At 46.6% G+C, this 26,151-nt stretch overlaps 1 protein-coding gene across 1 annotated transcript in view; it reads left to right on the top strand.

The window, feature by feature from the left end:
* CMBL (carboxymethylenebutenolidase homolog) overlaps positions 1-26,151 on the top strand; it is a 471,498-nt gene that overhangs the window by 153,322 nt on the left and 292,025 nt on the right. Inside the window, exon 2 of the mRNA XM_086965292.1 lies at positions 5,835-6,058. Coding sequence (XP_086821418.1) covers positions 5,844-6,058 — 215 coding nt within the window. The 5' untranslated portion in view covers positions 5,835-5,843. The remainder of the gene's footprint in view (positions 1-5,834; positions 6,059-26,151) is intronic.

The following is a 26,151-nucleotide window of genomic DNA, read 5'->3' on the forward strand; positions in this document are numbered from 1 at the left end:
TTTCCACTATCGCATTACCCTCAGGATGGAAGGGACTAGAATACTGCAATGCAACGCCCCATCTAGCCATGGCCTCTTTGTAAGCTCGAGAGCTAAACGCAGGACCCTGGTCAGAAAGTAGCATGCCGATAAAAACTCGCAAATCCTTTATTACAGTTCTGGCGTCGGCTGAGTGCTGGGGCCATATCCAAATAAATCTTGTGCAGGAATCCACAGCGACCATGATATATTTATAGTTGCCATCCCTTGTTAAGGGACCACAGTGGTCCAGGTAAACGCACGCTAGTGGTTTATCTGAAATCAGAAGGGGCGTCTGTGCAGGTCGCTTCACTGTAGAAACTTTCATTTTTTGGCAGATTTCACATTCTAGAGTATAGTTTCTAGTTTGTTTCCTCATGCGTGGCCACCTATATCTCTGTTTTAATAAAGATACTTTGGCGGAAACTCCTGCGTGTGTAGAGGCGAGCCCTTCATGTGCTGCTAAGATTAGTCCTAACCTGTGTTCCATGTTTGGAATTGTTCTGTCCCCCACGCCAGGGATTCGAGCAAAAGGAACGGAGTTTGCATCAATAATGCATGTATTACGGAGTGGATAGTTTAGCGGTAACGCTGCATGATTGCCTTCCATAGAGGCTTTTACTGCTAGTAACGTTTCACCATTTATTTCTCTTTTCGAGCAAGCGATTGTAGCTACAGAAGCCGTTTGCACAGCTGCCTTAGCAGCTTCATCAGCCAATGAATTCCCTGCAACGTGAACGCCATCACGCTGATGACTCAGTGTATGTATCACATGAGTCTTTTGTAGTTCTTTCTGTAAAAGAGCTACTTGTTCCCAAAGCGTTTGATACTTAATTGTGCCACCTTTTGAATTTTTGAACCCGTTTTTAACTCAGTTCTGCAGATTTTCGTTGTAAGATTCAACGCAGAAATAGGAATCGCTCACTATTATTGTGGGGAATTCGTGATCGTTATTTTCAAGCGCCATCTTGAAAGCATGTAGTTCAGCTCGCTGAGCAGTACAGTCTCCGAGTGATTGAGTTTTAGTGGCCATAGGTCTGAATTTGCCTTCGCGCCAGCGACCTTTAACAATCGCTCACGCAGCACTATAGGCTTGTTTACCCCCAATTGCAGGCTGTGCTGATCCGTCTGTATATATTATACATCCGTAATGATCTGGAGGTAGAATCTCAGTCAGCAGGGAACATTCATGTTCATATTGGAGAAATTCTTGTGTTTTCAAGTATGGGTCAAACACCTATTCAACATCTGTTGCAGCAAGAGAGTTAACTCATTGTATCCATCTTGGATGTAAAGCTTTTGCATTCTGAATGCTCGCTTTTGTCACTGCCTCTAAGGGAGGTACAGGTGTAACGATCATTATGCGTTTACCCTGCGCGAGAGCTCTCTCCTTTGCTACTGCTGTTTGAACCGATGTCAGAATTTTCTCGGTAGAAATTAATTTCATTTCTGCTTGTGTGTACAAGTGTGATTTGTATGCTATTGGTACTGTTTCTCCTTCATTAAAGGTCAGGTACGTGAATCCGCATCTCCCTGGGATGATTCGGATCACAAGGTTGCGCACGTTTTCGCGTGTCTGTAATTGTGTTTTTGCTAACATGTCTGTTTGGACTGAACGCAGAATTTCTTTGTGTGTTTGAGTCCAATTAGTTGGTTTGAAATCAGGTTTGATTAATTCGTAGAGAGCTTTTACCCTTTCTGTGTAATTCAGAACATATGTTCTTCCAAAATTCAGGAAACCTAGAATTGACTGTAAGTTTTTCAGCGTCTTTGGAGGATGTAGGAGCACACATTTTTCTAGAAAATTAGCTGCAAGGCTTTTGCCTTCACTTGATAACTCATAGCCTAGAAATAGGACATTGAGGTGGGCAATTCGTGATTTCCTAAAATTGAATTTATACCCTTCAGATGCGAACCCAAGTATTATGGTGTTCACTCTTTTCAAGTGTACGTCCAAATCATCGTCTGTAAGATAGATGTCATCGACATAGGATAATGCCTCATCATCGTACGTTTGTAGTAACTCTGTTACCCTGGCTGAAAATAACCCTGGACAATTCTTGAATCCCAGGGGGAGACGGCAAAATTGTCGCTGTGTCTCCATAATTGAGAAAGCGCTCAAATGCCTGCTTTCAGGTGCAATGTTTTGACAGAAAAACCCATTCGAAATATCTCATGTAGTTTTATATTTTTTAGCACAATGTAATTCATCAATGCTGCACTGTGTGCATTTTGTACTACAAAACTTTTGCAACAGGAGTTTAAGTGTCTGTAATCCAATACTAGACAATATAAATTGTCTGGTTTGGAGACAGGAAACAAAGGATTGTTCATTGACGAGGTGCATGTTTCAATCACCCCTTAGTATTCAAGTTGATTTAAAATCTCCCTGACTTGTTTTCTTTAGCTTCTTGCTTAACTGGATACTGCATCTGTGCAGTAGGTTGATTTTTTAACTGGATTTTATGGTGAGGAGAGTCCTCATCCCATCCCACATGATTTTTATATAATGCTGGAGCCTGGGCCACTGCCCATTTTCTGGCATATGTGTATTTTTTATGAATTGGAATGTGATTTGAGAAGGCTGGCATAATTATCTCTTCGCCATTGTCAGAATTCTGTGTTTCTCATGAGGTGTACTATCAGGGAATACTGCCTCTAACTGAGAGATTTTTTGAGCTAACCAGAACGGAATTTGTTCCCTCTTTGCTGGTAATTTAACAATGACTGTTTGTATAGTCCGTGGTGTAATTTTGTTTCTGTTCCCCTGGTGAGGGGTGTGCTGTGGAATCCTTATAGCAGGTTGGACTGTTAAAGTCCGCATGACATATTGAACCAATTGTCTGTGTATTTTAATTGACTGTTTCAGCTGAGCTAACAGTTCTCTACCTGGCATATTTTCTATGTCAGGATGTGGTGTATAGCTGGCTAGTACCGGCCATGTGGCTCCTGGTCTACCTAGTGAACCGAAACCTGGTAATGTGATTTTGATGTTGTAGGGCGTGATTAAACCAGAGCTGATGCTCTTGGTAAGTTAGTGGAATTACAACGTCCTCAAAAGGAACGTATTCCACTGGAGGTTCCTCTCCTTTGTAGTAGTGGAACTCCTGTGTTACTGGATTTGCTTGTGGAAAAGTAATCCATGAATAGAATACCTCTGTCTGCCGATATTCATGTGCCTCTATAACAAATATAACTTTACCACCTCTCGATGATACTCCATTTTCTATAAGTTTTATAGTTATGGTTTTCCTTATATTTGCGGGGATGATTATAGCATCCTCGTCGTTTTTATTAAACCCTGTAACGTCTAAACCCAGTTGGTTCGCATTTACTGCAGCTCCACCAGTTGCGATGTTGTCGCCGTTATCCGACATTGTTTAATGACAGTTTGCAGAACAAGTTTCAAGGAAACAAAGATTAGGTGCACAATATTTTGGAACACTCTATCCTTCAACGTTGAATAAACCAAAAACTAATGCATAGGATTTTTGTCCAGCTCAGTTTTGGGGATATTGACCTTTTACCCACTCCAGACATCTATTGGAGTATTTTACGGGAAAAAGGGGTCTGTGTGAAAAGCACGACTGAGTTACTCTAGTATCTAGCGTTAAATTATTGCTTTACCAAACGTTGGGCGCCATGTAGTGTAGTTCTTATATTCCCAATAGGCTCTGCGCATTGGAATAATATATACTGTAGTTTAGACGTAGGACTGAGGTCAACTAGGTCTCTTCCGAATATATTAAACTTAATAGTGAGTGCCACCTAGCTCAGAGGTCACTAGAAACTTTCTCGAATAAACAAGAAGGGATTAGTTTCTGACAACCGCATAGACATGACAGCTTTGTTTCCCAAGAATAAGAAATCAATCTCTGAAGTCACAGAAACAATAGATAACTATTTTACTCAGTCAATTGTGCATGCTTCGTTTCACCAGAGGTGCTGAGAAAATAGAGAGATGGGCATTTTCAATATTTATTGAACAGTCTTCTCAATATCCCAGTAATACCGCAGCCCTTCTGTTAATTCTCATTCCAGAATTTTAACTCGTAAATGCCTGTAAATGGGTGATAATACTTTATAATAGTCACACAGGGCTCCATTTAACTGACACTTGTGTAAAGAGCTCGGTACATGCCGTGTCCGTTAGCAGCTGTTTCCAGGGCAATTACTCATTTCATGCAAATCTGCTGGTGGATGTCAGTGGGTTATGGAATATTTGTTGAGTTTCTTTTAGCTCCTGCTTTCTGCCCCTACTGTTGCGCGATCGCTTCTTTATTTGAGTCCTTTTTATTTTTTACACCGCTTTTTATTTTATTTTATTAGTGTTTATTGATTATAATTTTTTTTTTCTGCTTTTAGACTTTTTTCCGTTTGTCCGTAAATTGCCCGTTTGGCCGGGTTAAAGATTGTTTACAACATATAGCCTTTAAATCGATTCACCACAGTACCCCACACTTTTACCTCCTTCTGCCCTTTTGCTTAAGCTGCATAAGTCTTAAATGCAGCTGGCTCTAAGTTGCAACACTCATTTGCCACTCAGTACGACTTACAGTGGGGCGCAATATCTTTAAGAACGAAAAATGTATGCCAAGGTAGCTTGGCATAAAATGCGTGCTTACAATTTCAATTAATCAGCAGGTCATAAGTTGGAAAATGGACAAAAAAGGGGGGAAATAAAACAGATCGAGTGGGATGAATAAAGGAGTGAGAGAGGGAGGATGGGGTGGACCACACACACACCGTTTCCCTCACAGGAGCGAGCAGGGCCACCATCTGTTTTCAAAATAATTACAAACAGATGGTGCTCATGCTCGCTCCCGCAAGGGAAACGCCAAACGTGCATGTGTTGTAATAGAAAGCAATGCAAAAGGTGCACGCTTATAGCCCAAATGCTGATCGATTCCAAAAGGTCGCCTTCTATACAGTGCACGCGCGCTGCGTAGGCAAGACCTAAAAAGTAGAAAAAAGTAAACAAGGCATTTTTAAGAATGTGTGTGGACTTTTTAAGCAGGCCAGTCAGCGAAATGCCATGGTCTGATACCAACTTTGATGCCAGCCCTATCAAATAATGCCTGATGTCAACTGAACCACTGTAGCCATCGGCTGAAAAGGGTTGTCTAAAAAACCTTTAACTGTTTATATTTTATTCCTAATATATTGTGGGGTTATATGTGTTGTGTGCTGATCCGAGTTCCACAGATAGCTTACACTGGCTGTGGACAAGACCTAAAAACTAACAAAAACAGTTATAGGCCCTTTGAGAAGAAAGCTTTGAAATAAGGCTATTCATCATTATGAATGTTTTCTTAATAAATATAAATACTAATATTTCGTACTGTTACCATCCCTACTACTACCACCACTGCTAATACGGCTAGTACTATGACTAACGCAGCTACAACAACTACTAATAATAAAAATAATAATGTTATGAATAACTGCACATTTTCATATACGTCTCATGCGAACAGGTTCTTTTTCTTTTGTAGGACTGTTAAGAACAAATATTGTATTAGCAAAGTTTAAGGCATTGCTATTAATTTCTTTCTATTGTAAGACAGATTACATTTAAAAGTTTAAACTATACAACATAATTAGGTTTTCCTTTCCACAGGGTGTAGGTGTAGGACTGTTAAGGAGGAAGAAGTTAACCTCTCATAAAAGGACCAGTTCCTCAACAGGTTGACATATATTATGCTTTAAATGTAACTGAGGTTCGAGTCTCATTAAATGGAAATAAAACTTGTAGTTTAACAGCATTACCACGTGGTGCCATAATGCTTTCTTGTTCTGTTTCTTTGCGTTCACAGAGTTTGAAAATGGCCAACGAAGAGCGCCCATGCCCATGCGACATTGGAGATAAGTTTGAATATGGGGGGCTAGGAGAGGAAGTCGAAATCGAGCATTTCAAGGCATACATCTGCAGGCCACAGTCACCACAAGACCGGGCTGTAATAGTCGTCCAAGACATTTTCGGATGGGATCTCCCCAACACACGATTCATCGTGGATTTGCTTGCTGCCAATGGCTACATGTAAGACACATATTCTTCTGAACACTATTCAAGAGTGTGTATATACATGTATATTCCAACATAATGTATTTTAAAACTGAATCGCCTAAACCAATTCACAAGCTTGGCATGGGCTTGGTTTCAAACATACCTCAGCACCCCTGGATAGAACCCATAATTTTAAGCTTCTTTTGCATATTGTCTCAAATTTGTGCCAATTTATATAATCAGGGCTCTTCATTCGTAAAACATCTTTTCATCAGCCTTCTTCTCTGAAAGTAGAAAGGCATCTTAAAAAAAAGGCTGAAGCCTTTAAAAAATCTTTTCCCACATTTGTGGCAGGATGGTGACACTGGCTGGTTGTGTCCTGTGTGGGAGCTGGCGCCTGGCAGACTCAAGAATGGGTGCACCTAATGTCCCTAGCCTGTGGTCTGTGGATACAGGACAATTTGGTCCTGATGGGAGGCTAACAGCAAGTCTATATATGAAAGGGCAAACATAATTGCCCTGGGTTCCTAATGGGTCTAAAGGTTTCAAAAGAGTTTCAAATAGGCTCTCAAGTAGGGTCCTGTTGTCTCTGTCACTGGTGTCACTGCATACTTTTTACGTTGAAGCCTAGCATAAGGCGCAGTCTCGCTGGCGAGATTTAGTGTTATTGGGGAGATTTCACTAGCGGGCTTTCAGCCCCGCCCCTCTTTCCCATTGGCAGGCATCACCGTTCATGCTAAACGGTGGCCAGCCATTGGGAAAGAGCATCCTCTGACGTACAGTTTTCTCTATTTCTGCCGTCCCACTTGGACGGACTGCCCCGACTTACTGCTGGCATACAAGGTTTGTTATCTTCTTTATGGGTCTAAACCGGTGGTTCCCAAAGTGTGCGCCGCGGCACCCCGGTGCGCCGTGATGAGAAGCCAGGGCCGCCGCGCCGCCACCAAGGATGTGGGTCGTGGAAATTGAAGTCGCAATTCCTCCCCCTCCTTTGTGCTGAACGTGATCCCAGCCCTCACCCTCTGCATTTTAATGGCTCAATTAAGAGCTCGGTGAGGTTTCTGACAAAAGTAATGGGTATTCATGAGGAATGCAAAAGTGCTAACCAAGCTACAAGACTGCTTCATTTTGCATTACTAAAAAAAGTGGAATGAATAATCCTTCACTGCATTTCGCCAAAATTAAGTTTCCTCTCGCATCCGACTTTGGTGGAAGCACAGAGCTGCCTTCAAGAGGAGGAGCGCGCAAGACAAGAAACTCCAGGCACGAGACTCGAGACTCCAGCCAGGCTCGAGGCTAGGCTCGAGACTCCAGCCAGGCACGAGGCGACGGCTGAACACAGAGACTATGTACAACGTCGACAAGGGCTGCACCGAGGACATAAAAGGGCATACGCTGAAAGTGGGCGTCAGATAGAATGTCGGCTATGATGGACTACATTACACTGTCAGTGCTACTTGCCTTCCTAGTACCTGCGCATGGCTCGAAGGACATATACATTAAGGTACGCTCTACTGACACTCAACGTCAGCGGTGGTAGGAGTGCGGCTGGTACTCTCTTCAGAAAGCCCAGTTTGCATTGCTTAAAAAATATGCGGTCAGTCATGACTGATCGCGAATCTTAATTCATAACCTCATAATTTATGTTTGATTATTCTGTTGACTTATCGTTGTTATGTAACTGTATTCAATCTTCTGATTTATGTTATATTGTTTTATTTGTATAGTGCCCAGGCTGAGTTAGTATGGCCTCCTAGCACTCGTGGTTGTCATGACGTGTCTCATCTCAGGAGGCTGAGGGCTCCCATCAGTGGCATATTTCAAATTGATGCCCCCACTGCAGAAGAGACCCCTGACATTCTAATGGCTTACTCATGTGTTTAGGCCTTGGGCTGAATGGAAGCATCCAGAAAAGTGGTGGTGTGTGGGTGGGAGCGGGGCTTGCAACACAGGGGCTGCAGGAGCCTGCATCCCGCCTCTAGTTCCCATTACAGGTCCGAATCTTAGACATCCTTTGATGATATGTTCTCATTATATTGTGGAGATTCTCTCGTTGGTTGGCGTTTTCATGTTCAATGAACTGACAGTTTGTGATTTTTGTGCTATATAGTTTTGCTTATGAGCTTTCTTCCACCTTCTAAAACACCTTTAGGATCAATTGTAAGTTTTGTAGGTTTACCCAAAGGTGTCAGAGTGCTTTACATAAGAACCAGTTGCGATACATAAGGACTTAGAATTACAGGCGTTACATAAAGGATACAAGCAGAAAAAAATTGCAAATGTACAAGTTTAAAGTCACACAGGGAAGAGATATAAACAGAAACAAATTGCAAATGTACAAGTAGTAAAGTCACACAGGGAAGAGACATAGAAAAATTTGCAAATGTACAGGTTGTAAAGTCACTCAAGGAAGAGATACAAATGGATAAACTCTAAGAGTCACATAGGAATGGTAGAGAGTACAAAGGTCTACTGCGGTGGTTCCGAAAGTGTGCGCCGGTAAAAAAATGGTGGGGAGCCACGGTCAACTGCCAATTAAGTCAAGGGAGCCACGAGTCAAAAAAGTTTGGGAACCACTGGTCTAAACAGATGGCCCCATAAAGAAGATAATAAACCTTTTACACCAGCAGGAATCCAGCCGAGCCTCCCCAAGTGGGAAGACAGAAATAGAGACAATTCGGTGTCATAAGCTGGCCGTTCTTGTTTTAGTAGATAACAATTTTGACAGAACTTTTTCTCAGTCTCCCCCGCACACACACACTAATGTTACTGTAACTCCCTGTAACAGTGTTTTCAAACAGCGACCAATCACAGTTGTGCTGATCCTTTTTCAAAAAACAAATTGTAGAGCTTTGATCTAGCTACAGTTTAGAGACTTCGGCAAAAATCAAAACCGGCAATCCTTCTTTCGACTGATTTACGTGTACTTTGCAGCGAGCTGGATGAAAAATGTTCGAAAATAAAATGGGAAAACTCTGGCGTGCTGTCAGAATCAGTGAGATGGCATTATGTAACATTTGTCACATCATCACATGGGCCAGAAGCGATAAGGTGTGGAGAAATGCACAGCATCGCCTGGCAACAGATGTAGGTGGTTTGTCTATTGTACAAATTTACTTTGCCACGGCTTGTCTAACTTGTAAAATGCACAGCCCTGACCACCGAACTAGTGTGTGTATTGAAGGAAGGGCTAACTTGCCGTTCCGATTAACTTCGGCAACCCCTGTTTGCCTTGTCGTGGCAATAAAGTTCATTTGAATCTGAGCCAGAGACAGGAAGGGGAGGGGCGGGCCCGTCCCAGGTCCTGAGCCCGGGGCAGAGGAGGCCCTGTCCTGCGTTCCTGTTCCTGTTTCTGCCCTACTCGCACCCTCTCTCCGCGGAGCGCTCCTCCCACACTCACCTGCCCTGTGACCGGAGCAGGTCCACCGCACCGGGCGAGCATGCACTGGGCGGGGCTAACAGTGAATCACGGACACTCCCTTCAGGAGAGAGGTATTCACAACACCCGGTGTCGTGTCGGCCTGCTACAAACGACACAGACACTATAGTATCATGCAGGAGGCTTTATTAATCATGTCTTATTCATTCTTCGTCCCTACTCTAACTGTCCCTTTCCTGTGTCCACTCCTCCCCTTCCTCTGGCCCCCTAGCTCCGCCCACACCCAGCTACTAGAACGTATCCCAACATTACATCTCCCCCCTTGTTAACAAAATGAACTTAGCGTCCAACATATTTGGAGTTCCTAGATCAGCCATACAAGTCAGCGGGCTGTTTGCTTGAGCTATGGAGACGCATCTCAGCTTGCGTTGTGTGGCCTTCTGTCTCCTCGACGAGAGCATCCTTTATTACAAGAGTGCATCTTTGCACTTGCACGAATTCTCGTGTGATGTGCATATGCTCAGATTCATGGTGGCTTTCACTCAACTTCTGAGTGATCCACTCACCTTCAGTGTCTGAGGTGTCTGTGGAGAGCCCAGCTTGATATCGGCAGTCTGTTCTCCTTTGTGACTCTTGTTCCAGTGACGCTCGACCTCTTTTCTGAGGGGATGTTGTTCTGGTTCTCTTCCGAGCGCCTGCATGTATTTTTACTTCCTTTTGTCTTGTCCGGTCGAGAACAACACTGTCTTCCTGTTCCGAGTCCAGGATACCAGACGGTAGGGTAAGAACTGCGGAGATCATCTTGGTATGGCTTGGAGACTGATTTGCTGTCTCTGGTTGTCTCACCCACTCCTGCCTGGAACAGGTGAACCCTGGGACCGGCTGGGTATTTGTATGTTTCGTTCTCATCCGATGATGACCTGTCTCTATTGACACGTCTGGCTTCCCTTGCAGATCGACTGGTTGGTCCGTTTCTATCGGGGTGATAATGGCCACTATATCTGTGTTCCTTTTGTAGGACCTTCGAGTCAACCTCGCTACCCCTATCCGGGGTGACGGTGTAGTATTTGTGTCTTGATGCTCCTGTGACTGACATGACAGGTTATCTGGTGGAGTGATTGAGTGTGCATGGACATTGGTGTGAGACGTGTCGCTCTTGACGGGAAGAATGTCCCTTGGCTCTCTGGTGTGTTCGGGTGATTGACGCCGTGGCCGTTGTTGGGACCACAACTCTGTCGACTCGAAGGATCGGACCGACATGCTTTCTGAATCAGAGGAGTTCTCTGTCAATTCCCTTTGAGAACGTTCCTTTGAGAATGTCTTACTGAGTGGACTTCGGAACTGGGTAGTCCGTGACGAGTTGCTTTGCACGCCAAAGTTGTCTTTGAGGTGTTTCTCCGGGTATCTCTCTCGAGGTGTCTTTGTTGTCAATTCACTGGAGAGATTGTTCGATAACCACGTACTCATGTCTTGAGTTTGATTCCAAGGTATTTCATTTCTGTCTCTCTTGCATGATGATAATGACCTCCTCTCCGTTTCTTCATTATTTTGAGTGTCATGCACGCGTTTGTCTTCCCCTTTTCGTTGTCTGGATGAATCAGTCCATCTTATGCGGTTCACTTCCTCTTCACACTTGTGTGGTGTACTGACATCTGTGTTACCGGTGTGGTGTGTTCTCCTGTTTGACGTGTCCTCGGACTCGTCTCTCGAATGGTGAGATGCTTGTGTATGGTCGGGTACCGATTTCCAGTGTTGACTTGATTGGTTCAGTCTTCTAGGTTCTGCCTTTCGTGCGCGTTTGTTGGACAGACTGTCATCTGGTCCATTGGTGCGATCTGACCCACTTGACACTTCATCTGCTTCAGAACCGTTTGCACCATCTGTTGACTGACTCCTTGAGGTTGAATAACTTCTTAAGGTTGTATCAGTGCCGCTATCGCAATCCTGGTTCATCCTGGTCTTTCGTGTTGTTGACTCTGAGTATTTCATGACGCTTTGTCTCTTCTTTTGTCTTGGCTCTGATCTGCCTTCACCCTCCCTTTTTCTGGTTTTGTTTGATACGTCTTTTACTTTGACCCGCACTCCAACCTCGGCCCCTCTGATGATTCTCCTTAGCGACCACTGTCCCTGAAGAATCTTGCGCTTCGTGTCTGCATTTGAACAGCCTTCGATTATCTGAAGCCGAACGGCTTCTTCATTTGTAAAGGTATTGAAGTAGCAGCCGGGTACCAAGCTTTGCAACCTGGCGATGAATTTTGGCAATGGTTCTCCTGGTTCCTGCCGTGCTGTGGTGAAGGCGAGGCGAGCATGATCCACGTCTACCGGTGTATGGAAATGGGTACGTAGCTTCTTTTGGAGTCTCTCATAGGTCTCTGTGTCCTTTTCAGGGAATGTTCTGACTAAACGTCGGCCCTCATGACCTACCAGCTGGAGGAGTAGTATCAGACATTTTCTATCTCTTCGTTCACCGATTGCGTCGAAGAAATCGTCCAATGATTCCAGCCACCGGTTCCATTTGGGGCCCAAACTCTGACTGTCAGTCTGTGTCACTGGGGGTGGTAATTCAATGCAGGGATTGGACCGATGGGTTGCTGTAAGCACCGCCATGAGGGAGGAAAGTTTCCGTCTGCTACAGTCGCAGGATTGTTCACTTTGCTTCCCGTCTTATTTGCTGACCACCTTCGGCCGAGATCCTGTGTCTAATCGTCTCCTTTGATTTTGGAAAGGTTTGTCACTTCTGGGTGACTACTATATTCTGTCCGGCCACCACTCAGGCGACTCCATACGTGATGCGTGGCTCAGCAACTTCCAATTTTCGTTAGGGTGGCCTGCTAGCTGCAGGTAATCTGGAGCTATTCCGCGATGATACGTGACGCCACTGACATCTCGTTCTTGCGTTTCTCTTCAGCCTAGCACAGGTCATCCAGTGGTTTCAATGATGAGGAAAGGCTTCCTTGGTATTTGTTTACTCATGCTTCTGGAACAATTTTTTTCTTAGCTCTTCTTACTGTTGACCATTTATCTTCGCGGGGTGCTGAAAGTTTGCTTCGGTACTTGCCTTTGCTCACGTTTGTTACGTCTAGGATCTGTATTCGCTCATGCTTGTAGCGTTCTGGATTTGCATTTGCTTGTGTTGGTTCATTCAAGACTTGTGCGGACTTGTGCTTGTTTACGTCGAGGCTTGTATCTGCTCGGGCTTGTTTATACTTGAAGCATGTGCTTGCTTGTGCTTGTTTTCAGTTTATCTCTTGCACTTGCCAGTGCTTGTTGTGTTTATTGGTACTTTTGTTCCTTTCACTTCATGTTGCTGGTGCTCGTGCTGGTTTATATTCAGTGTGTTCTTCGATTTTTCTGGTACTTGCTTGAGCTTGGTGCACTGCAAGCCTTGCCTTTGCCAGAGCTCGTTGTTAGCGGTCACTTTTGTTCATTCCCCTTCTGGTCACTTGTATTAGTGCTTGTTTGTGTTTACCGTTATCTTTTCTTGTATCTTGCAGTTGCTTATGCTCGTTTTGTTGCACTTCTTGCATTTGCTTGTGCTTGTGTATTTGTGTTGTCTCTTGCATTGCAGGTGCTTGTTTGTCTTTGCTGTTACCTCTGTCCGTCTCTTGTATTTGCTTATGCTTATTTCATCTGCTGATGTGTTGTCTTTCATTACGTTTGCCGATGCTTGTTCTTTTTGTTTGCTCCTTTATGTTGGTCAAACTTTGCTCCTTTACATCTGCCAATGCTTGTTGGCTAATATTTACCAATGCTTGTTTCTTTGCCCTTGCCAAGGCTTGTTCCTTATGTTTGCCAATGCTTGTTGCCAAAACTCTGCTTGCCTGACCTCAAGATGGCCGCTCTGGATTTCTTGACAGGGGATTGGAGGATCCGCCTGACTTCAAAATGGCCGCTCCTGTCAAACTCTCATGCTTCACGAGATTTCGGCTTTCCTTCACTTTCACTTGTGATCGGGCACTCACCCGGTAATCGCACACCACGCAGGACTTCGTAATCTCCTCCCGGGTTCCAGCTCTCAGCAGGAAAAACTCCGCAGCACCGGTAGGACTGGGGTGGGCTCCCGACGTCTTCAGCTTTACTTGCTGCGTTTAATGTCACGCATCAGAGGTGAGCACTTTCTTTCAGTGCTCGGCAGCGCTTTGCATTCACGTCGGGGTGAGCACTTTCTTCCAGCGCTCGCCAGTGCTTTGCATTCACGCTCCACGTAGCTTCCGACTACAGAGCAACAGCACATAGACGGCGAGACTGCCCCCTCTGGTTCCGGCGGCGGTCTTCCCTCTGGGTACACGTCGCAACGGCGACTTTGTACATGTGCCTCACGGGACGGTAACTTGGCTCCTAGGGATCCGCGCAACAGCAAGAGCGCGAGATCCCACCTTCGTCGCCAGCTGTCGTGTCGGCCTGCTACAAACGACACAGACACTATAGTATCATGCAGGAGCCTTTATTAATTATGTCTTATTCATTCTTTGTCCCTACTCTAACTGTCCCTTTCCTGTGTCCACTCCTCCCCTTCCTCTGGCCCCCTAGCTCCGCCCACACCCAGCTACTAGAACGTATCCCAACATTACACCCGGGAGCCTCCCACCGGTAAAAGAGTTGAGTGCCGGGAGCCATCAGAGGGGCTACAAAGTCCCCGGGCCCATCAGTAAGAGTACCCAGGTGCACCGTGGTGGTGTCCTAAACGGAGTACAGGTTAGCCCCAGCTCTCGGGAGCTAGCGTGGAGGTCTGTGTAATTAAATAATATTGAGCGCAGTGCGGAGAGGCGTTACAGGCAGCACTAGGAAAGCTGCGTGATGCAAGAAAGGAAGAAGGCTTGCGTTTTCAGAAATGGATGGGGCTGCTGTTAAGTCCTGAACATTTTTCTATCGTTTCCCCCTCCTCTGTTCCTCTTTTGAAAGCCTCTCGAAGATCTCTTGCACAGCGCCTAGAATCCGCCGGCGTTGCTATGCTTCCAAGAAGTGGTACCTCTGGGCGCTATAAATACCCCTAGCAAAACGAATAGAAATAAAGTGCTGTGAGGCAGTCATGAGGTGACGCACCGCGCTGTGCAAGAAGCATGGGCTTAATGAATGCTGGCCAGTCTGGGTGGTATGGGGGGAACTGGGGTTAACACTGCCCCTCTCATGCCAGGTGTGAGAAGTTGGCCTGATATGTGATGTCCACTATTCTAGTGGGCACCCTGTATCAGTCCAAACAACCCTTATGGTGATGGTTGTAAAGTCAACCTTATAGACCAGCTATCCTAGTGGTAGCATGGACAAAGCAGTCTTAGGCTAATACTTCAGAGAGCATATGAATCCAATTGTTTTACCAATAATAGCCCCTTGAATACCAAATGAAAAGACACCACACAAGATATATATATATGTATGTATTACTAACACAACCCCTCTGCACTCTTTATGAGGTCGGAGTTCGAGATACAGCACAAGTGACTCAATACGCATACTATAAGTTGCACAAATACAATTCTGCCCTAGGGGCCTCACGAACCATATACTAAGTAAGTGGTATAAGAACCACTTCAGGAAAGGTGAGTAGGCCTAGGGCCTAGGAAATTGCTGGGGCTACACTGAACAACCAAAGGTTAGGAAGTAGGAGTCCCACAGGATGCGTGTGCAGTGTCTAAACACACACGCAAGTTCTCATAGACTTTCAATGGGATCGTAAAGTTTGCAAAGTAGTTGATTTCGGGCACTTCCGGATGGACTACGGGAAAACCCAGTTAAACTAGGACACTTGGGTAGTTATTACCCACGGGAGCACCAGAGTACTCGAGTTACCTCACCCAGGGAAGCCGGGTGCATAGGTGTTCTTTCGTGTCTGGTTTCGTCACCGAATCCTTTGGAGAGCTGCACAAAGATGCTGCAGGCGACCAGGAGGAATATGTCCGGATGGATCCAAGGGTGGATCGGAGCAGTGAAGAACCTGAAAGCAGAGGGGACAGAGTCTGGGTCACTAGCCAGTGACCAGGAAGGAACCACATTGGAACCAGGCGATGTCGAGATGCAAACAGGTGAAGAAGTGAAGCTTGTCTCTGCAGCCACGTGGACCAGGGGGTGTCGATGACAACCAGGAGCTGGATACGGAGTGTCCCACAAATGATCTCGCTGTTGGCGGTGTTTGCTTTCGGATTGGAGTCAACAAGCCTTAGCAAAGGCAACCCAAGCAGAAAGGGAAGATTGGCTTCTGTTCAGACCAGCAAGGTCTGGGGAGCTTCCCCTTTACAGGAAAGCAGGAGCAAGCCCAGAGCAACCAGGCAAGCGGTGTTGATTCAAAAGGATGTCTTCAGGAGGGCCTCTAGCCAACGGGCTAGCAACCCCAAAGACGCGTCGAGGAGAAATGCAGGCGCAGGCCCCACGCCGCACTAGTGGAGTGTGGAGGGCTGAGCATCGGTGCACTTATGGCTCGGGGTTGGGGCTTCTCAAGTCCCAATGCACAACTTCGAGGACGCCTCAGAAGCTGCCAAGTTAGCAAAAAGCAGGTATTGCAGGTAGTCCGGTCCCACGTCTCTCGTGTCCGCCATGGGTCTCAGCTTTGCTGTGGATGTGGGTCGGAGTCAGAGAAGTCTCGAAGTCCAGAGGCTGCGTCACTAAGTCTTCGGGTTCCGGCGGGAGCGTCGACAAAGCAAACCGGCAAGTCACTGATGGTGCCTGTTTGCACAGGGTGGTCACTCCTTGACCACAAGGGAGATTCTTCAGTCTTCTAGTTGCAGTAGAATGTCAAAGGTCCAGAGTTTCATTTCAGAGTTTCAGTTCAGGAGAATCTAATGTCTCTAGACACAACTCCTAGCTTTATACTAATCTGAGGGGCTGGATTACCTGCTAGGTCCTTCCTATGGGTGGAGCCTGGGAAGGGGGTGGTTACACCCCTTGTTTCGCTCCAGAGCTGGGGCTGGAGTGCCCCAGCAACTGGTTTGAACCGGGCTATGCATGGAGCACCTTGTGTGCCCCAGGCAGTGTCTCATTTCTTTCAATACACTAGAGCCTGTCTGCTCGCACCTCCCAAGGCAGGAAACCTATTGCCCAGGCCTCCCCTGCCGGAGTTTCGTCCAGCAGCAGGAGGTCAGACTGGTGTCTGTGGCAGCAGGATCCATTTTGTGATGCTGAGGCTCTGTTTAACTTTAACCGGGTAAAGCTACAACTACATGTCTTCTCCCTCTAGAAGGGTGGAATGCTACCCCTGCTGCCAGTACTGGCGGAGGGTAGTATTACAAAGCATATGACACCTTACACAACATGTTTTGATAAAGCCAAACCAAAGTTAGCATTAACCGCAAGGATTATAATGCACTTAAGAGTATATGGTATGGCTATATCAGAGAACAGCTATAAGGACATGGTTCCGAAAGCTGCAGACAGGCTCAGCTCATGCTAGAGCACCATCTCACATAAAACCAAGCACTCTGCCTTCAGGATTGTCAAGGTCTGCCATAGGAGTGACTTATAGGTATATATGTGTCTATATATAATGGTAGGTATAGGAATACTATACCTAAGCAAGGAGTGATTACACGACCTTGCCCCAGCTGAGTGATCAGCCAGTTGTGTCAGTTTGGATGGACAGTCAGCGGTGGCATAATACATGCTGCAGCCCCTGGTAGGCCTTGGATGCACCTATGCCCTGGGTACCTATGGTACACTATACAGGGGCTCACAAAGGTGACTCAATACCCAATTAGGTATGTACCTAAAGTACATGGTATGAATTTAGAGAGAGAACAGCTGGGCTGTGGGTCTGATTAGCAGGCCCACAGCCACACTAAAGTCGAAAAAGCAGTGAATCACAGCAAAAAGTGGGGGTGACCATAGGAAGCAGACCCTACTCTCCTACACAATCCCCCCCCCCACCCACCCAAACGCAGGGACATTAAACTAACCTTGACCAGTTGAGTCTTCATATTTTAAGTGGAAATATCTGGAGAGTCCATCTGCATTGCCATGGTCAGTTCCAGGTCTATGTTCCACTGTAAAGTCCATACCCTGTAGGGAAATGGACCACCTGAGTAGTTTGGGATTTTCACCCTTCATCTGATTTAGCCACAAGAGGGGCTTATGGTCTCTCTGAATCTTGAAGTGAGTACCAAACAAGTATGGCCTCAGCTTCCTCAGGGCCCAAACCACAGCAAAGGCCTCCCTCTCTGTAGCTGAGTAGCGTTTCTCTCTAGGGGTCAGCCTTCTGCTAATAAAAGCAATGGGCTGGTCTTGACCATCTTTATTCAATTGTGAAAGAACAGCTCCCACACCCAATTCAGAAGCATCTGTTTAGACAATTAATTCTTTGGAGTAATCTGGACTTTTCAGAATAGGTGCAAGAGCACATGGCCTGCTTCAAGTCATCAAATGCCTTTTGACAGCTTACATTCCACTGAACCTTTTTTTTTGGCATTTTCTTTGAGGTTAAGTCGTTAAGTGGGGTCACAATGGATCCATGATTCTTAACAAACTTTCTGTAGTAACCAGACAGGCCCAAGAAAGCTCTGACCTGTTTCTGGGTGGTTGGAGGAATCCAGTCCTTGATGGTCTGGATCTTGCTCTTCAGTGGTTGAACCTGACCCCCACCTACAAGGAGGCCCAGGTACACAACCTTACTCTGCCCTATTTGGCACTTGGTAGCCTTGATAGTTAGGCCTGCCTTTTGCAGGGCCTCCAAAACATTCCTTATGTGGATCAGGTGATCCTCCCAAGTGGAGCTAAAGACAGCAATATCATCTAGATAAGCTGCACAATAGTCATCCAGACCTGAGAGAACTTGGTTCACCAACCTTTGGAAAGTGGCAGGTGCATTCTTCAAGCCAAAGCGCATCACCACAAATTGGTAATGACCTCCTGGGGTTGAAAATGCTGTTTTGGCTTTTGCATCATCAGCTAGTCTGATTTGCCAGTAGCCTGCTGTCAGGTCAAATGTGCTCAAAAACTTGGCAGAAGCCAATCTGTCAATGAGCTCATCCACCCTGGGGATTGGATGGGCACCTGTCCTAGTGACAGCATTGAGACCTCTGTAGTCCACACAAAACCTCATCTCTCTCTTACCATCTTGTGTGTGAGGCGTTGGCACAAGGACTACTGGACTGGCCCAGGGGCTCTCTGAGGGCTAAATAACGCCCAGTTCCAACATCTTTTGGACCTCTGTCCTTATACAGTCCCTGACATGGTCAGGTTGCCTGTAGATTTTACTCTTCACAGGCAGACTGTCACCAGTGTCCACCTCATGGGTGCACCAGTTTGTCTGACTTGCAGTCAGGGAAAACATATGTCTATAGGCCTGTAGAACTTGTCTGCAGTCCTGTTGCTGCTGGTCAGTGAGGCTGCCTGCCAAGGCCACTCCATCAACTAAACCATCATCAGGGTTCTGAGAAAGCAGGTCTGGGAGAGGGTCACTTTCCTCTTCCTGCCCCCGTCTGTAGCCATGAGCAAGCCCATGTCTGCTTTCTCAACATATGCCTTCAGTTTGTTGACATGAAGCACCCTGTGGGGGCTTCTGGGAGTCCCAAGATCAACCAAGTAGGTAACCTCTCCCTTTTGCTCAACAACAGTGTGGGGTCCAGACCATTTGTCTTAGAGTGCTGCTGGGGCTTCTGGCTCCAACACCCACACTTTCTGTCCTGGCTGGTACACAGTCAGCCCAGCCTTTTGGTCATGCCAGGCTTTTGGAAGTTCCTGGCTAGCCTCAAGGTTTATAGAAACCTTCTTCATGTATTCAGCTATCCTGGAGCGGAGACCAAGTAAATCATTCACTATGTCTTGATTAGGCTTTTTGAGAGGTAACTCCCATCCTTCCTTCACCAGACATAGGGGTCCCCCTACAGGATGCCCAAACAAAAGTTCAAAAGGGCTGTAGCCAACCCTCTTTTGTGGGACCTCTCTGTAAGCAAACAGAAGGCAGGGCAGACGGATGTCCCATCTTCGCCTAAGCTTTTCAGGTAAACCCTTGATCATGCCCTTCAAGGTCTTGTTGAATCTTTCCACAATACCATTGCATTGTGGGTGATAGGGTGTGGTGAACTTGTAGTTCACACCACACTCCTTCCACATAGCAGTTGGGTACCCAGACATGAAGTTTGCACCTCTATCTGAGACAACCTCCTTCGGAAAAACCACTCTTGAGAAAACTCCCAGGAGGGCTCTTGCCACAACAGGTACTGTTGTGGCCCTTAGGGGAATCGCTTCTGGGTATCTGGTGGCATGATCCACTACCACCAGAATAAACCTTTACCCAGAGGTTGTTTGGGGATCCATTGGTCCAACAATGTCTATCCCAACTCTCTCAAAGGGAACCCCCACCACTGGTAGTAGTATAAGGGGGGCCTCTGTGGTGCCACCTGATTTGCCACTGGCTTGGCAGGTGACACAGGAGCGACAAAACTCCTTGGTATCTTCTGACATGTGTGGCCAGTGAAAGTGAGGGACAATCCTGTCCCAAGTCTTGTTCTGGCCAAGATGTCCTGCTAAGGGAATATCATGGGCTAAGGTAAGAAGGAAACCCCTGAATGCCAAAGGTATGACCAACATCCTGGTAGCACCAGGCTTGGGGTCTCTAGCCTCTGAATAAAGGAGCCCTTCATCCCAATACACTTCGTGGGTACCTGTAGCATTCCCAGCAGCCTCAGCAGCAGCTTGCTGTCTGAGGGGTTCAAGAGAGGAGCAATCCAATTGCGCCTGCCTCAGGTCTGCCCTTGAGGGTCCCCCTGTCCCAAGAAATTCAACCTGAACAGGCTCAAGTTCTTCTAGGACAGTTCCCTCTTGGGTCTCACACTCAGCTTCCTGTGAAGTCTGATCCTCATCCCGAGGCAAGGGGGAAGACACTGCCTTAACTCTTTTGCTCTTCCTCTTGGAAGGCAACTGGTCCATAGTTTCAGGATCCAGTGCCTGTTCAGTTTGGCACTTATTGGCCTGTGACCTGGTCACAGCAAGGACATGTGCTGATATGCCCAGCATCTCTACATGAGTCCTATTCTCCACTTTAGACCAGACTGAAGTCTCTAAATCATTGCCCAACAAACATTATACAGGGAGGTCTGAACTTACAACAACTCTTTTGAGGCCAGTTACCCCTCCCCAGGAGAAGTTAACAATTGCCATACTATGGGTGGTAGTGGCATTGCTAGCATTGGTCACTAGGTAATTCTCACCTAGTATGATATGTCCAGGGTCCACTAAGCTAGGCGTCACCATGGTGACACTGGCACATGTGTCCCTGTAGGCCTGAGCCACTACATTGTTAATTAAAGGTGTCTGTCTGTACTTGCCCAAGTTATTGGGACTCACAGTAGAGGACATAGCCATGTCCACATCACAGACAAGAACAGCTTGAGTTGGTACTCTGACTAGGCCAGAGTCCATCTCAGTTCCCAGGGTTAACCCTACTACGCCCTTCTGTTGAGAACCACCACTATTAGCTGCACTAGGGGGAACAGTTGCCTTAGGGGCAATGGTGGTTGGAGCGGTCTCCTTTTTGGTGCAATCACTGGTCCAGTGAGTATTACTTTTACAGATATTGCACAAGGGTTTTCCTTGGCCTTCTTTCTTCTTGGGTTTCTTGGAACCTCCCTCAGTAGAAGCTTTTTGGGACCTGTTAAAGACTTCTGGTCTTTTACTTTCTGATCCCCACCCTTTGGTCTGGCTTCTTCTGATCACCACCTTGGTTCTATTTTTTCTGCTTGACACTGGTTCTGACCCATTTATCTGCCTTCTTTCCCAATTCTTGGGGAGAGGTTAGATCAGAGTCAACCAGGTGCTGATGCAATAACTGGTTCTGACAATTATTAAGTATTTGTTCTCTCATGATCAAATTATACAATCCTCTATAGTCCTTAACTTTACTGCCCAACAACCAGCCTTCCAGAGCCTTAGTGGCTCAATCTACAAAATCAGTCCAGTCCTGAGTCTGTGTCTTCTGGGTATCCCTGAATAGCAACCTATACTGTTCAGTGGTTAGGCCAAACCCATCAATCAGAGCACTCTTCAGGACTGTGTAGATGTTAGCATCCTCATCACTGACTGTGAGGAGCTTGTCTTTACCTTTTTCTGAAAAGGAGAGCCATAAGATTGCTGCCCACTGACTTTGGGGTACCTGCTGTGCTTTGCAAGCCCTCTCCAAAGCAGTTATCCACTTGTGGATGTCATCCCCAACTTTGTAGGCAGGGACAATCTTACTTAGGTTTCTAGTATCATAGGACCTATCGTTATCCTGGGGATATTGCTGCCACCAGTGGGTTCTAACCCACTTAACTTTTACTCTCTTGCAAGAGCAAGTCTCTCTTTGGCGAAGGCAAGTTCTTCCCTCTCAATCCTCAAATTGACTTCTCTCATTCTGGCCTGTTGTTCCCTTCCCTCAGGGGAAGACAATCTCCTGACAACATCTGACCCTAGTGAGACACCAGAGTGATGAGACTCCCTGGATAGGGATCTCCTCCTTCTGTGTTCAGTGTTAAGCCTGCTTGGGAGTCTGTAAGGTACTATGCCCTCTCCAGCCCATGTAGGCTTAGGTTGGCCTGACTAAGTACTCCCACTTGGACCTGGCCATCATCATCATCATCCTCATCCACTTCTTCCACCTCGCTATCCTCAATTAGATTGTGATCAGGGAAATCTTCTGCTGATGGCTGACCCTCTTCTGCATTGTCTGTAGGACCTGTGTTAGATGCTTTCTTAGCATCATATTCTTCCATAGGCTCTATCAGGTGCTTGAGGGTAGGGTTTGAACCCTGTTTTAACCTCCTAGATGTGCACAAGTGCCTCAAATCATGGACGGTTAGAGTATCATATCTGGAAGGTATCCTTAAAGGATCTGCCTCCACTGGGAGAGATCCACTTGGTTCTGCTCGCAGAGACATGATCTAGTGAGGTGTGGTGTGTGCACCTACCTACACTAAGTGTTACCTACTAAACCTCTCTAGGAGTTGTAGTCAGGGTGTGCTGGGCCCTTTGCTCTACAACAACTAAGTTCAGTAGAACTTAAGTATATAAGACTTGATTATTATGTACCTCTAGGTACCTTAATGTGATCTTTCAAATGATATCTCAAGATATTATGGTAAAACAATCAGCACGCTCTTATCCCAACCGCTGCACACCAATGTGAGATGTTGGCCTGATATGTGATGTCCACTATTCTAGTGGGCACCCTGTATCAGTCAAAACAACCCTTATGGTGATGGTTGTAAAGTCATCCTTATAGACCAGCTATCCTAGTGGTAGCATGGACAAAGCAGTCTTAGGCTAATACTTCAGAGAGCATGTTAAGCCAATTGTTTTACCAATAATAACCCATTGAATACCAAATGAAAGGACACCACACAAGGTATATATCAAATATATATGTATTTATTACTAACACAACCCCTTTGCACTCTTTATGAGGTCAGATTTCGAGATACAGCACAAATGACTCAATAAGCATACTATAGGTTGCACAAATACAATTCTGCCCTAGGGGCCTCACAAACCATATACTAAGTAAGTGGTATAAGAACCACTTCAGGAAAGGTGAGCAGGCCTAGGGCCTAAGAAATCGCTGGGGCTACGCTGAACAACCAAAGGTTAGGAAGTAGGAGTCCCACAGGATGCGTGTGCAGTGTCTAAACACACACGCAAGTTCTCATAGACTTTCAATGGGAACGTAAAGTTTACAAAGTAGTTGATTTCGGGCACTTCCGGATGGACTAAGGGAAACCCCATTTAAACTAGGACACTTGGATAGTTATTACCCACGGGAGCACTGGAGTGATCGAGTTACCTCACCCAGGGAAGCCGGGTGCATAGGTGTTCTTTCGTGTCGGGTTTCGTCGTCGAATCCTATGGAGAGCTGCACAAAGATGCTGCAGGCGACCAGGAGGAAGATGTCCGGATGGATCCAAGGGTGGATCAGAGCAGTGAAGAACCTGAAAGCAGAGGGGACAGAGTCTGGGTCACTAGCCAGTGCCCAGGAAGGAACCAGGAAGGAAACAGGCGATGTTGAGATGCAAACAGGTGAAGAAGTGACGCTTGTCTCTGCAGCCACGTGGACCAGGAGGCGTCGACGATGACCAGGAGCTGGATACGGACTGTCCCACGAAGGATCTCGCTATTTGCGGTGTTGGCTTCCGGATTGGAGTCAACAAGTCTTGACAAAGGCAACCCCTGCAGGAAGGGAAGATCAGCTTCTGTTCAGACCAGCAAGGTCTGTTGAGCTTCCTCTTTACAGGAAAGCAGGAGCAAGCCCAGAGCAACCAGGCAAGCGGTGTTGATTCAAAAGAATGTCTTTAGGAGGGCCACTAGCCAACGGGCTAGCAACCGCAAAGTCGCGTCGAGGAGAAATGCAGGCACAGGACCCACGCAGCACTCGTAGAGTGTGGAGGGCTGAGCTTCGGTGCATTTACGACTCGGGGTTGGGGCTTCTCAAGTCCAAATGCACAACTTCGAAGACGCCTCAGAAGCTGCACAGTTAGCAAAAAGCAGGTACTGCAGGTAGTCCGGTCCCACGTCTCTCGTGTCCGCCACGAGTCTCAGGTTTGCTGTGAATGTGGGTCGGAGTCAGAGAAGTCTGGAAGTCCAGAGGCTGTGTCGCTAAGTCTTTGGGTTCCGGCGGGAGCGTCGACAAAGCAAACTGGCAAGACACTGGTGGTGTCTGTTTGCACAGGGAGGTCACTCCTTTACCACAAGGGAGATTCTTCAGTCTTCTAGTTGCAGTAGAATGTCGAAGGTCCAGAGTTTCGTTTCAGAGTTTCAGTTCAGGATAATCTAATGTCTCTAGACACAGCTCCTAGCTTTATACTAATCTAAGGGGCTGGATTACCTGCTAGGTTCCTCCTATGGGTGGAACATTGGAAGGGGGTGGTTACACCCCTTTCCCTTTGTCTAGTTTCGCACCAGAGCTGGGGCTGGAGTCCCCCAGCAACTGGTTTGAACGGGGTTATGCATGGAGCACTTGGTGTGCCACAGGCAGAGTCTCATTACTTTCAACCCACCCTGCCCCAATACACTATAGCCTGTCTGGGGAGGTGCTCGCACCTCCCAAGGCAGGAAACCTATTGTCCAGGCCTCCCCTGTCGGAGCTTCGTCCAGCAGCAGGAGGTCAGACTCGTGTCTGTGGCAGCAGCATCCATTTTGTGATGCTGAGGCTCTGTTTAACTTTAACCTGGTAAAGCTACAACTACATGTCTTCTCCCTCTAGAAGGGTGGAGTGCTTCCCCCACCGCCAGGACTGGCGGGGAGGGGTAGTATTCCAAAGGGTATGACACCTTGCACGACATGTTTTGATAAAGCCAAACCAAAGTTAGCATTAACCGCGAGGATTATAATGCACTTAAGGGAATATGATATGGCTATATCATAGAACAACTATAAGGGCCTGGTTCCGAAAGCTGCAGACAGGTTCAGCTCACGCTAGAGCACCATCTCACATAAAACCAAGCACTCTGCCTTCAGGATTGTCAAGGCCTGCCATAGGATTGACTTATAGGTATATATGTGTCTATATATACATGTAGGTATAGGAATACTATACCTAAGCAAGGGGTGATTACACGACCTTGCCCCAGCAGAGTGATCAGCCAGTTGTGTCAGTTTGGATGGACAGCCATGGGTGGCAAAATACATGCTGCAGCCCCTGGTACGCCTTGAATGCACCTTTGCCCTGGGTACCTATGCTACACTTTACAGGGGCTCACAAAGGTGATCCAATACCCAATTAGGTTGTACCTAAAGTACATGGTATGAATTTAGAGAGAGAACAGCTGGGCTGTGGGTCTGATTAGCAGGCCCACAGCCACACTAAAGACGAAAAACCAGTGAATCACAGCAAAAAGTGGGGGTGACCATAGGAAGCTGACCCTACTCTCCTACACCAGGGCAGTCACTCTTCACCTTCAGTCATTACTGTAACTTCCCACATCCCCTTCTCTTGACTCCGTCATTCCTTCCGTGGCTAATAACTATCTCTCTCCGTGCTTCCTTCCACTGCAGAACCGCTCTCCGCTCTCCTCCCTCCTGTCTCCCCTTCCTCTGCAAGGCCGTCTGCACCCCCTCCCTCGATCCATTAGTCAGTCACCCTTCTCCTTCCTTCTACCTCCAGTGGTGCCGACTGCAGGGATCTGTGTTAGACCCCATGGTCACCGGCTCCAATCCGTGCGGGCCGCTCGGTACATCAGCCTCCCAATGTCGATACATCCTCTAAAATTTATCAATGCACTTAACCGTCCTCACTGCTCAACACACATCACTGTACTCAAATCCCGTGTGTTTGTATAATACGATGTATTGGAAACATGTGCTTTATGTCTTTAAGTCAACCCATGGTCGACTTCTACCTGCTGTTTATTTCATACCTGTCTATATAAAGCGCCTCGAAACCCTGCGGTGATGTCAGTGCTATAGTAAATATAAATATATTCTTACAATGATTGCCGTTGAGTGGGATTTGAATAAACATCAGTTATGCGGTGCCGGGATACCCAGGCGTGAACATGTGCTTTACAAATGTTACGTTTACTCTACTTTGCCCCTATAACATTACTCCCAGTCCTTTTATGCGCTTCTTTTCTATCCCAAGCAATCAATCAGTAAACTTATGAAGCACACTTAACACCCGCCTCTTGCTCCCTCATTTAGTTTATATATTCTGTGCCTTCCTACACCAATGTCTGACCTCTCCTCCAATCCCTCAGCCCCTCCATCCTTACACCCCTTTACCCCTCCTCGAACCGTCTCCTCTGACTCACTCCTTTACTCTATCTGCTAAATGCACTCTTTCGTTTTACTTTCC

The sequence above is a fragment of the Lissotriton vulgaris genome, chromosome 4_1 (assembly GCF_964263255.1).
Source record: "Lissotriton vulgaris chromosome 4_1, aLisVul1.2, whole genome shotgun sequence".
Classification (NCBI taxonomy): Eukaryota; Metazoa; Chordata; class Amphibia; order Caudata; family Salamandridae; genus Lissotriton; species Lissotriton vulgaris.